Consider the following 13269-nt stretch of genomic DNA (forward strand, 5'->3'; position numbering starts at 1 on the left):
TTTTTTTTTTTTTTTTTTTTTTTTTTTTTTTTTTTTTTTTTTCCTCCTCTTCTCTTCTCATGTAAGGTTTAATAAGATCCTATCTCGGGGTCTTCTAGACTTGTCTTTTTTTTTTCCCTAAGAAATGAACAGATTTAAGACTTTGTTAAATATTATGTTATATTTTTTTTATTTCATAGGATTTTTACCCTTTTTAATAGAAATTATATTGAAAAAAATAAAAGATGAAAAATAAATAAAAATTTTGGGAAGGATAAGAAATGAAAAAGAAAGAAGGGATATATTTTGATATTATTTTGTCAAAAAAATAAAATAATTTAGATTCTCTATTTTCAAATTTGTAACAATTTAATTCTGTGACAACTTAAAATTTATAATCGTAAAATAAAAATTCTATCAAAGTTAGGTATTTGCATAGCTTTAATTGTTATTTTTAATCGACCTTCAAACTTTAACAAAAAAAAAAGAGAGAGAGAGAGATTTGAATGATTAAATTATTACAAATTAAAATTCAAGAATTAAATTGGATTAGAATGTATAAATTATGTAATTATATATGTCAGATAAATATTTTACGTCTGGTGATCTCATATGAAGAAGCAAGTGAGTAAAGACAAAATTTGTTTAAAAACTTTCGTGTTTTAAAAGCAATACAAGACAAGTAGATAATGTGATTATGTCGTAGCTGATATGGTGAAATGTCTAGCTCATCAGGTGTCATATCCAGATTCCAAATCCTTATTTGAATCTTGGGTACCAAAGGTTTCAAAATTTTCAACAAGAAATGACTTAAAAAAAAAACCTGGTGCGAAACCCAAAAAATTAGACTTAGCTATATGAAACCAACCCAACGTCACGACGGAACTAAAATAGAAACGGTAACAATCCAAGTCCACCGCTAAAAGATATTGTCTTCTTGAGCTCTCTCTCGAGTTTCCCCTCAAGATCTTAAAACACACTTACGCTACTTACCCAAGTTTGAAGGCAAGAATCATAGAAGGAAAAAGCAACAGATTTGTTTCAAGTTCCCAATGCAGTAAAGAACGAAAGTATATAAGATGGTCAAAAGAATCGCTTGAAACCCCAGCAAAGGTCTCATAACGCACAGCCAAAAGCACCCATCCAACGCACCAAAAGCAACAAAATAGCCCCTTTACCCATCCAACAAATTCCCTTACGCTTCCATTCCCTCGTCACACCAAACCCATCTCCCAAAACAATGCCACTCTCCCACTACTCTGTTCTCATCCTCACTCTGTTTCTCTTCTCATCCCCAATTCAATCCACCAAATGCCGAACTTCCTGCGGCCAAATTCAAATCAATTACCCATTTGGCATCGACGACGGCTGCGGCAGCCCATACTACCGCCACATTCTTGACTGCACCGACTCCGGCAAGCTCGAATTAAGAACCCCCTCAGGCAGATACCCAATTGAAACCATAAGCTATATTGAACGCCACATCAAAATCACCGACCCCTTTATGTGGAATTGCGACGATGCCGACAATTTCCGCCCCACAAGACCCTTCAGCCTCGACACAAGCACCCACCTCTCGCTCTCCTCCCAAAACGACTACCTGTTCTTCAATTGTAGCGAAGATAACGTAATTGTGGCTCCGAAGCCGATGTTCTGTGAGCGGTTTCCGGAGCGGTGCGATTCGTCGTGCGATAGTGCGAGCTATCTGTGCAGGCACTTGCCGAAGTGCGGTGGAGGGTTGGGGGCGATGTCGTGCTGCTCGTATTATCCGAAGGCGACGGAATCATTGCGGCTGATGCTTAGGTACTGTTCGAGCTACACGAGTGTGTATTGGAAGAGCATTGGGGCGCCGGATCAGCCGTACGATCAGGTGCCGGAATATGGGATTCGGGTTGATTTTGATATTCCGGTGTCGACCAAGTGTTTGCATTGTCAGGATATGGTGAAAGGAGGAGGAACTTGTGGATTCGATACTCTGAGTCAAGAGTTTATGTGCCTCTGTGGGGAACGGAATGTTACTACTTTTTGTGGAGGTTAGTGAATTTTTATTTTGTCATAAAAAATAAATTTCAATTTATTATAAATCCCGTAAAGCCATCCGAGCTTATACTCAAATAGGACAATATTATACTATTGTGTAGAGTTGTGTTCGTCTAACACACCTATTTCATTTTTTTTTATATCTGTGAAATTTCTCATTTATTTTTACGAGAATGGAGCAATGATTCTTCTACGGGAATTCTTACCCGTTTCTTATTCTTAATCTAATTTCTAAAAAATTAAATTTAGTATTACAATATAGTCTCTAACAATTAAAAAAATTTATAAGGGTTCGAAAATATTTTTATCATCAATTAATCTTATATCAACTCGACATTATATTATTGAATAAATTGTGTAATTACCATTTCTGCAGATCACGACCAGTCTCAACAAAAGAGGAAGGTTGTAGTAATTTCAGGTGAGCTAGTTTAAAAACAAATTTTATTCTACGAACTTCCAATTAGAGATGTCCATCCGACACGTAAAGATTTTCATTTACTTTAGAATATTTTTTCTTTGTACTAATAATATTTTTGCATACTGAAATTGCAGGGACAGCAGCGGCCGTGTCGGGCGTCGGGTTGTTCGTAGTCGCAGCGGCTGCTATATGGTTCTTAAGAAGAGTAAGAGCCAAAGCTCCGGTAACCTGCGGGGTTCAAACCAACGACAATAGGCTTTTTTAATCATCCATTTTATAATGTTGTAATTTAATCAAAATACTTTAGATTAATTATACAATTTTGTAGAAATATCAGGGTACGGTTTATTATAGTCAAATATCTTATATCCATTTATTATTTTTATATAAATAGAGAACTTTTATCGTCATTTAAATGCTGTGGTTTCAGCAAATATTCTCGTGAGTGCCAAAAATTACATACTCACAAGCTTCGAACGAAGCAGGGTATAGCACTTTGATTAACAAAACATGGGTAATTTAATCAGCAACGTTTGCCAATGGAGCAACGAAGTGGCCCAGAATTTGCAGTCAAAGCTGGAACCTTGGAGCCTGGAGCCACTGGAAAGGACTGAGCTCTTGTGTAGAATGGGCTGCAACTTCCCCACCCAGATTGCACAAAGTAAGCGCCGTTCAAGAACACGTCTCTTGAGGATCTCCATTTCCAGTTATTCCACCCTTTGTTGACCTCTCTCTTTGTTACCTGTTCGTTGTTCAAATGCTTTATTTTACATCCAAATTTAAATTTTTGATTCTTGAAGTGAAGTGGTTGTTGCTATGTAGTACCTGTTTGGCATTTGAGTTCTTGGGAGCTACGAAGTAGTTTCCTTCACTGAAGATTGTGGGGTTTGCACTTCCACCTATCGCGTACATTTTCCACTCGTCGTATCGATTGTTGGCTACGTGGGCGTAACCGAACCGAACCCTATATGATTATTAACACCCAGATAACAAAACATTAGGGATATTCATATAACACTCGTTAAATCACAAATTTCGTCTTAAACTAGAAGAAATTTTGATAATAAGTAAAGGGTTAGTCTTTAATTTACACGACACGAAATAATGGATATGATACCTAACAATAAAAAAAAAAAAAAAAAAAAAAAAAAAAAAAAAAAAAAAAAAAAAAAAAAAAAAAAAAAAAAAAAAAAAAAAAAAAAAAAAAAAAAAAAAAAAAAAAAAAAAAAAAAAAAAAAAAAAAAAAAAAAAAAAAAAAAAAAAAAAAAAAAAAAAAAAAAAAAAAAAAAAAAAAAAAAAAAAAAACGTTATTGCACGTCTGTGTAGCATTTTCTCGTAAATTCTGATACCCCGAGAATATTAAAAGCTTGAGATTTTTTGTATAGTGAAAGGGATGATGAAGTATGAATGTATGACTTGTATATGTTGCTGTGAAAACATTTTATAGTGTTTTCTTTTTACCTTGGCATCCTCTCGATAAGGCCAGCTCCGAAGCGGTTGAAGACAATGGTGACCCTCATAATTTTATCATCGGTGAACCCATCGTTATGTCCAAGCAGCATCACCTATCAAAAACGAAACCCAAATTTTAGAATGTGTTTGTAAGGAGAGATTTTTACACTCTTATAGAGAATTTTTACACTGACATGGAATTTGACAAAAAGAATCTTAAAAAAACATTCTTACCTTGTCATGTTGGGAGAAGTAGTTATTTGAGACAGTAACAGCCGTGGAAGCATGAATGATATCAATAAGACCATCAGTGGATCGAGCTAAGTAACAATGATCAATCCAAACATGGGAAGAAGCAAATATAGAAATGGCATCACCATCAGAGCCTCTACGTTTGCCGACATGTGTGACAGTGTCTCTAACAAGCCCAGCTTTGGCAGGCTTACAATCATGGATACTAATTCCATGTATAATAACATGGCTAACCCCTTGCACCGTAATGCAAGGCCCATAAGCAATCTCCACATTAGCACCACGTCCATCAATGGTCTTGAAACTATTTATCATCAGCTCATTCTTCAACACAATAACCATGCTCTTAGCAAACACAACCCAAAGTGGCTTGTTTTGAATCACACCATAACGCAACGTTCCATATTTGGGGTTTGAAGGGTTGTCAGATGGGTCGGTGACTACGTAAATGGTGCCAAATTTGCCTCCAATTGCGTCCTTGCCGTAGCCCACCGCGCAGTTGGCTAAGGCTTGGCGGTTTTTGGCCCAATTGGAGGATGAACGCCAGCAAGAGTCGATTATGTTCATGTTGTTCTTGGTTGGGGTGTAGTAATCTTGATAGGAGGATTGGATGAGTGAGATAATGATGAGAAGAGTTAGAAGAAGGTGGGATGATGAGGAAGCCATGGCTACAAGGAATGCACAGTTTGAAGAAGGTTTGATAAATGAGGTGACTTTGAGGGGCTTAAATATGTGGATTTGAGTATGGGGAGAAGTGGAGGTCACGATCTAAGAACATAATTTAGTCACCTTTTTTTAAGTCAGATTGTTAAACGTGATCGCACGGCTTCATTTTGGGCTTACTTGTTCCAAGAAGTTAGATATCATATAATATTGAGGTTGCGCCAAATAAATGGTCAAGATTCATGTCTGTGTGAAAGTGTTCGATCAAATTTTGATCTACCTCGTAATTATATATTAGTAGTGAGTTTGAGTTGTTACAAATGATATCAGAGCTAGACATCGGATGGTGTGCCAACGAGGACGCTGGCCCCGTACATTGTGAGTGTTGGATGATGAAAATCTCACATCGGCTAATTTAGGGAATAATCATGAGTTTATAATCAAGAAATATTCTCTCGTATGAGGCCTTTTGGGAAGCCCAAAGCAAAGTCATTAAAGTTTATACTCAAAGTGGACAATATCATATCATTGTAGAGAGACGTGTTCATCTAACATTGTATCAGAGTCCTGCCCTAATATCATGGGTTTATAATCTATTCATGTATCTCTTATTCTACAGTATTTTTTTTTAAGAACCTAATGTATTTCTAGACGGGAAAGGAATTAAAAAAAATAAAAAGAATAAATTTATGTTATATGGGTTATAAAATTTTTGGTACAACACATAAATTATTATTATTATTATTATTTAAATAATGAATTTGGGTACTTTCCGTACGCATGTGAATGAACTGAATAACTTCTGACGTCTACAATTAAATATTTTATTCTGCATCGTTGACTAAATTAAATAATTACTCGTTTACTTTTTTCCTTTTTTAGATAATACTCGTTTACTTAAATTGTCATATAATATATATATTATATATATCTGTCGGAATTTATTTAAATTAACAGCACGTCTTTTGTCCCCGGAATGGCTCTTCTGAAGCTTAGCTTAATTTTTTAATTTTTTGAAGTTCTAAAGCAAAAAGTCATGGGTGGCTGCCCGACATTCTTGGAACCTATCCAAAAAGACATATTCAAGAATTTAACCACAAGTTTACATCAGCTCCGAGTCATGGTCGGTGGTTGGAGGGTCGTGATGTCTAATATATACTTCAGTGCTTAGATTAGTGTTTAGACCAAACTAATGTGGAGCCACAAAATTAAAGAGGGAGGTGCCGCATACCGTGGCTCGGTTTAGACTAAGTTTGATAGATTACGTACTTTATCTATGTTTTGTATTGTTCACTCTACTCGAGTCCATAAATAGAACGAAATGAAATAATGGTGCATAAAATCGACCGAAACTTCTATAGAATTAATTCGAGGAAGAACCATAGACAACCATAAATGGGTTGCATAATTTTCTACTCAGATTAAATTTGAATACAAAATTTTAATGAAGTGAGCAAAATCCGACCAGTTAAGATAAATGTCTTTAACAAAAACATGTTTGATAACTATTTTCAACTATTTAAGAATTGTGTGGGATCTATAAAATAAAATAATATATCATTAAATGACGTGTCAAATGTTGAATAAAAAAAGTCTCTATTATCGTAGTACTAAAAAAATTTGATAATTTCGAAAAAGTTCTAGTACTACCGTTATATATTGAATAAGATGTAGGCTAATCAGCAATCTCCAAGTACTTATGGTCAATATATGAACAGAAGTTGTGTGTCTGCACCTCATAAACCATCTTCCGATTCAAATGTAAGGGTACTAATGGTAAAAAATAAAGGATATTTTTAAAACAAATTATTAACTATTTTTATTAAAAAAAAAGTGCCGATAATAATAATGACGGTACATAAACCGTTAAAAGAATACCAATAACTTATTTGTCAACGTATGAAGTATTTGAAATACAGTAAAAAAGTATCATTCTGTCAATATTTACAAAAGAGTTGCAAATGGATCTGCGAGTTCATCAATCATTAATAGTTCTCATTAAGCCTATGTTACCAGCAATAGTACTTAAAATTACTACTTGAAAATTATATAAAAGATCATTGGTCCATGCAAGTTTTCGTAATAATTATGACGCATACTCTTAACTTCTTAATACTGTTCATTCAAATCTTTTTTTTTAATTTTTTTTATTAGGATAGGTGAATTATTATGAATCCATCCCCGAAGAAACCGGACATTATAATTTTTCATCATCCGGCTCAAGCACAAATCAATCGAACCAACTAGATGCACGTAAAAAAAAATCAATATCTTATTTTTCAATTTTTAAAAAAAATGAAGTATATTTTTATTAATTTAACCCATTGAGACTCAATAAATGAATTATATTGTCGTATGATGAATAATCAAAACAATTTGTTTACATTCAAAAAAAAAAAAAAAGAATCAAAATAATTTCTTTTAAGAGTAACAATTTTGTTCCCCTACCATCACTCATGCATAGCCACACATCCCATAGACGCACAAGCTACCTCTGCCACACTTATTATTGCAGCCTCCACAATGGTTCCTATCGAACAAGGGCCTCACACACCTTCCATTGCAGCACATCTCGGAGTACTTGCATCTCTTCCCGCACCTCCCACAATTAACTCTGTCCCTCTTCAAATCCACACACTTGTTGCCGCAGCAGCTGCCTTTGCCCCGACACACCTCTACATTCCTATCGCATGTCCTCGGCGCCTGGTAAGGCCTAAACATGTAAGCGAAGAAGCCCCTCCTGGCCCGAAGCGAGCTAAGTAGCCTTAAAGCTTCCAACCCTTCGTCGTCCTCTAACTTGGCTGCGGCAGACGCGGAGAGAGATGCGCACAAGGCCACCGCAAATAGTAGCTTTGCAAAGAAGCTCATTTTGTTGGGTATGAGGGTGTAGAGAAGATGTGGGTATGTATTTATATGGAATGATAGTGGATGAGTCTAAAATAGCGTCCATTAAGAATTGGATTAAAAGGTGGTAGGCAATGGAAACGAGGCCTCCATGTGCCTAACACGCCTTTATTTATTATTCTTTCTTTCACCTTTGAATTTTCTCTAACTTTGTTGGTTTCCCATGCATTTCATGTTCTAATCTAATTCTCTCTTTCTATCAGCCACCTTTCTTTCATCTAATTTCACCTTTTGATCCTTGAATCTTTCAGGCTGCTGAATTGCCAAGAAGACACAAATTTAGTGCAAAAAATTTCAACTTCACTCAATTATAAAACGCTTCTTAGTTTGTGTTGCATAGCTTTGGGTTCGCTATCTCATCATGATTTTCCTATTCCCAGAGGAAAAAGTCATTCCTTTTTGGCCGGTTGTGGGTTCGTAACCACATGTTCTAATCCTCTGAGCTATAGGCCCCACCCCATCTCCACTGGATATGTTCTCGGTTACACTATAAAAAAAAAAATCTTTCCTCACCCCAACCATTTACCATTTTGAGTTAAGAAGATGTGAAAGCGTCTCTCTGTAAGAACGGTGAGTTAAAGTGTGAAGTGAGAGAGAAAAGTGGGAGGGAAGTCGAATTAGAACATTTTTACAGATAACCAAAAAGTTGAACTTAAACAACGTTTATTAACTCAGCCATAAATTTTTTAGTAGGTTAGTTTGTGTTTGGATCATTTACAAGTGGATGCACCAAATAGATTTTTTTTTTTTTTTTTTTTTTTAAGAGTTGTTGAACCATAATAATAATAATAATAAAATAATTATGATACTAAATGAAAATAAAATAAATATATGTATATATGCATTGGAGCGACATGCATCACTATTCGTTAACCGGTCGTAGGCCTTGTGCTTTTTTTTTCCTGTCAAAAGGGTTTTGTGTAGCTTTTTTGACTCGGGTTGAGAGTGACTCACAATCAGGTCTTTTTTATTCTAGCATCCCGAAATCCAACAGTACTACATTTTCGAAGGACCACCATGATGATCTTCATTGAAAACGACATGTGGTAAGCAATTTTTTTTTTTTAAAGTTAACTAAGTTCAGAGGAACCATTAAAGAATTCAATCTATAAAAATTTCATTTATTTAAACCAATCCCAATTCAAATAAGTTCATACTTCAACCCAAACTTTATCGATTGGATTGGATCGACGTTATACCCATGACTTGATATGTTATATCAAACGAGTTGTTTCATATGAGAATGATATGTAGCTTCCATAGTCCCATTGATCATATGATTCAGAAAAAGAGGAATCCATTAATCAAAACAAGATTATAAACAAAACAACATCAACTTAAAACAAATCCATTAATTCATTGATATATGACATTAATCAATATGAACTGAATCAACAACTTTCAAGTAACCAACAACGAATAATCAAAACAATCCATCGTTATTTACGCGTAGCCGCACATCCCATAAACGCACGAGCTTCCTCTACTACACTTATTATTGCAGCCGCCACAATTGTTCCTATTAAACATTGGATTCACACACTTCCCTTTACAACATATCTCCGAGTACTTACATTTCTTCCCACACTTGCCGCAATTGTATCTATCCGTCTTCAAATCCACGCACATTTTCTTGCAGCAATTGCGCCCACGGCTGCCCTTGGCACGGCACACCTTGATACTCCTATCGCATGTCACCGCCGCTTGGTAAGGCCTATACCGATAAGAGAAGAACCCGCCCCTCCCCCACAGTGATGCAACCTTCAAATCTTCTTTGGCTGCATGAGCCATGGCAAGAGGCGCTAACAAGGCCAAGGCCAAGGCCACCACGAACAAAAGCCTTACAAAACTCCTCATTTCTAATGGATTTGTAATGGATTGGAGATTTTAGAGAAGATGGGTATATATATATAGGCGAATTATAGTGGATGAGTCTAAAACAGCAACGATTAAGAGTTGAATTAAAACGTGTTAGGCTATAATTAGGCAAGCAAAGACGAGTTCTTCATGAAGCTTTTTGTGATATGAACGAATTAAAAGACGCTAAAAAAGCACTAACTTTTATTTTTTATTTATTAATTATAGATTCTGTGTTTGACCTTCTCGTTGTTTTAATATTATTTGAAATTTCTTACACTTTAATTTGTTCATGTTTTCTTCCCTTTTTTTGACCTTTGATTTGTATTTGATTTGAGTTTTCATACCCACTTTTTTGAATCTCCATGCATTTTCATTGTAATTGGGATGACCAGCACCTAATCTTCACATGGAGGGTCAAACCTTGCCTTGTAAAGTTCTATCATTTATGAATTATGAGAAGAATGGTTGAGGATTTGGACTTTTATGTTAGAATGGTTTCCATACCACTAAGACTCAGGTTGCATGGAACGTAAAAAAATGTTTGATCATTATATGTCGATTTTAAATTTAAAATTCTGGTCAAAATTCTGGACTTGAGGTGTTCCTAATGTTAGAGATTGTTCTGCTACAAGTCTTGATATTTATCTATTCTGTTATGTATTTTGAGATTATTCTATAACATATGACTCGTACAGATTTGGTGATAACATGTTTTCTTTTAAGAATTAGTTTACCGGTCCCTTGCTGTTTAAATCATCTTGAGTTCTTAAATTATTTATCATTGTATTGGGTAATTAAAGTTTAGACTTTTAGAACAAGCTCTCATGGCTCTGGAATGCATTATTGGAGTCCTTGATTGAGGCTAACACCACATGTCCTTGATTGAGGCTCGACTCCTTATTTGGAGCCCTCAAACAAAAAATCAAACTCTGCCTTACGTAAAGTTGCCAGAGTACGCTTAACCTCGGGATTTGAAATCACTGCTTATATATATTTATACTTACCTATTATTTTTCAAAGATTTTTTTTTCTATAAATTTAACTTTTAATATTACGGTTTAATTTGTAATGACTCAGGCTCAAGATTTGGAATTCATATTACGCACTTATGGCCCCAACATTCTGTCCATCACCATAGCCGTGAAATTTTCATGATTGAGCTACTGAAAAAAGAAGATGCATCTTATTGGTATAAGTAATGACTTTTCCTACTTTTAAACATTTAAGGACAGCTCTCATTTAGATGTAATATCGGTTCATTTATGTATCGCATAAAAGTGTGGATTCAACACCCATGTGAAGCAAATGAATTTGGATTTGTAGAAAAATAGGTGGTATAGCATTGATAATTTTGGATATTTGTGGTGGTGAGGGAGTAAGTTGACCATTTGGTAGTTGTATGAAATTATAAAATAAAAGTGTGACGCTGAGAAAATGGACAAACCAAATACCATTGCCCTTTGCCTTTTCCCTGTCTCTAAAGCTCACCTAAGCCCTACAACAAAAATTTTCGGTCGTCGTAGATACTCGTTCTATACATTGTCTACCTCACAACGTGGGTCTATTAATATTAAAACTTATGAAAGAAATCCATTTTTTTCTTAAATTTATACGGTTATATCAATATCGATCTTAAACTTAAATAAGTGTGACAATTTTTACCCTCAATTCATTCTTCACTAATTCTTCTAAGGTGAAAGTCTTAATTAACTCGTTAATTTTCAATAAAATAAAGTGTAACTGGTTATTGATATTTGGAACGATAACGTATTAGAGAGTTAAAACTTAAAGATTAACATTGCATCCCTAGTCTAGCTCAACCCCTAAAATTTGAATCCAATGTCTTCTCATGCTGCCCAATCTCTCCTATGAAAGTCAAACCCACTAAAATAAACCCAAACCCTTTTCCCCGTTCGTCTTTTCAGAGGAGTTTAGAGCCAAAGTAATCATCGTTTTAATGAAGTGTAGTCCCTGAAATTCCCTCTTTCGTGAGCCCAACTTGGGCTACTTTGACTTGTTCTGTCACCACTTGTATATAAAACCAACCCAGCTCCCTACTTCTGCTATGAGTGTCATCGTCGTCGTCCTCAAGTCTGCTGAAATATGGAGGGTTCAATCAATATGTCTGCTAATGGGTTTCTCTTGGCTGCTCTGTTTCTGTTCTGTTTCTTGGGATTCTCTCATGGACATATCCATTTCTCGTCTCTTCCAAGAAGTTTGGAGGTCACTGCTTCACCTAAACCTGGACAAGGTACGATTTTTCAGCTCCACTGTTAGATCTCTTGTAACATTTCCCTAATACACGCATTGGGTAAACCTTGAGAAAGCCAAAATGGAGAATATCTACGTTGATGAGCTTGGACAGTTACAAATCAAACACCAGGCGATGTGTCAACGATAAGGCTGAGTCTCGAAGAAGGATGGACACAAGATCGAATGGGGATGGATAGGAGGCAGTGTGACAACAAGGACACTGGATCCATCGAGTTGTAAAAATTTGAAAGGGAAAACATATCCACTAGCTGTGTGCTTGATCTGAATCCAAAATTGGAACTTTACCCATTTCTAACAACTGGGTTGTCTTTTTCTTTCTGCAGTTCTCAAAGCGGGTGTTGATAAAATCAGTGTGACCTGGGTTCTAAACGGGACTGTCAAATCTGGGTCGGATTCGAGCTACAAGACCGTCGAGGCGAAGCTCTGCTACGCGCCGGTGAGTCAAGTGGACCGGGCCTGGAGAAAAACAGAGGACGATCTCTCAAAGGACAAGACCTGCCAGTTCCTCATTGTGGGAAAGCCGTACAATCCGGGGAACAAGACGGTACAAAAGTTCGAGTGGACGGTGGCGCGTGACATTCCAACGGGAACTTTCTTCGTCCGGGCCTACGCTTTCAATTCCGCCGGCGATGAAGTGGGCTACGGGCAAACGACTGACAACAAAAAAGGCACGAACTTGTTTCAAATCGAAGCGATCACAGGTCGCCATATCTCACTTGATATTGCCTCTGTTTGCTTCAGTGCTTTCTCTGTGCTGTCTTTGTCCGGATTCTTCTTAGCCGGCAAGAGAAAGGCCAAGAAGGCGGAGGCGCCGGGACAGTAAGTTAACAAAGATGGAAACTTGCTCTGCTTCTGAGTTCTTTTTTTTAAGTCTTTCTGCATTTTGGATTTCTCTTGTACTGTAATTTTCTAGGTGAAAAGATGGAAAATAAAGTGTATTAAATTATGAATGTGTCGATTAATGACAATATTTGAATATATTGGACTTTGGGGTTTCATTCATTAGGGTAGATACATAGCTTGCCAACCTTAGAACATGGTGGAGTACAAGTTTACTATTTCGGTATGTTTTCATTGTTCTACCCCAGGATATTTTGTTGGTGAAAGTTCTCTCGAGCCCCGTCAATATGACTTTTGAAACCAAAAAGAAAGATATCTATACTTAATATGTTAGAGGTTAGAAATTCAAATCTTCATACCTATATTTGTAATACTAAAAAATCTCTTCTCATATATTAAATAGTAAAAAATTGTGATAGTTTCATTCAATAATTTTTTTTGTTCGGACGAAAATAAACAATATAGATTATAAACAAATGGGAAATTCATGCATTTATTAATAATGCATCTACCATCACTTAATTTCTTTCCATACAATCCTAGGTAGAAAATGATGTATATATAAACACATATAATGTTTTACC

At 35.8% G+C, this 13269-nt stretch overlaps 4 protein-coding genes across 4 annotated transcripts; 2 read left to right on the plus strand and 2 right to left on the minus strand.

The window, feature by feature from the left end:
- The first annotated feature begins 1131 nt into the window (after nt 1-1131).
- LOC111431332 lies at nt 1132-2812 on the plus strand. The gene is made up of 3 exons (XM_023067934.1): nt 1132-2012; nt 2396-2440; nt 2575-2812. Exons 1-3 carry the CDS (start codon nt 1220-1222, stop codon nt 2703-2705), a joined length of 969 nt encoding a protein of 322 aa, XP_022923702.1. The 5' UTR covers nt 1132-1219; the 3' UTR covers nt 2706-2812.
- A 37-nt stretch (nt 2813-2849) lies between these two features.
- On the minus strand, nt 2850-4821 carry LOC111431331 (putative pectate lyase 2). Its single transcript, XM_023067933.1, has 4 exons — nt 4127-4821; nt 3902-4005; nt 3266-3404; nt 2850-3182 (listed from the first exon to the last, which is right to left on the minus strand). Exons 1-4 carry the CDS (start codon nt 4808-4810, stop codon nt 2964-2966), a joined length of 1146 nt encoding a protein of 381 aa, XP_022923701.1. The 5' UTR covers nt 4811-4821; the 3' UTR covers nt 2850-2963.
- Nucleotides 4822-9043: 4222 nt separating this feature from the next.
- LOC111431669 (stigma-specific STIG1-like protein 1) lies at nt 9044-9556 on the minus strand. Its single transcript, XM_023068376.1, has one exon. The coding sequence runs from the start codon at nt 9500-9502 to the stop codon at nt 9155-9157; it is 348 nt and encodes a 115-aa protein (XP_022924144.1). The 5' UTR covers nt 9503-9556; the 3' UTR covers nt 9044-9154.
- Nucleotides 9557-11605: 2049 nt separating this feature from the next.
- Nucleotides 11606-12834, plus strand: LOC111431611 (high-affinity nitrate transporter 3.1). The gene is made up of 2 exons (XM_023068302.1): nt 11606-11822; nt 12169-12834. Exons 1-2 carry the CDS (start codon nt 11675-11677, stop codon nt 12666-12668), a joined length of 648 nt encoding a protein of 215 aa, XP_022924070.1. The 5' UTR covers nt 11606-11674; the 3' UTR covers nt 12669-12834.
- Nucleotides 12835-13269: the final 435 nt, after the last annotated feature.

Source organism: Cucurbita moschata, unplaced genomic scaffold (assembly GCF_002738365.1).
Source record: "Cucurbita moschata cultivar Rifu unplaced genomic scaffold, Cmos_1.0 Cmo_Scf00036, whole genome shotgun sequence".
In the NCBI taxonomy this organism is placed as follows: domain Eukaryota; kingdom Viridiplantae; phylum Streptophyta; class Magnoliopsida; order Cucurbitales; family Cucurbitaceae; genus Cucurbita; species Cucurbita moschata.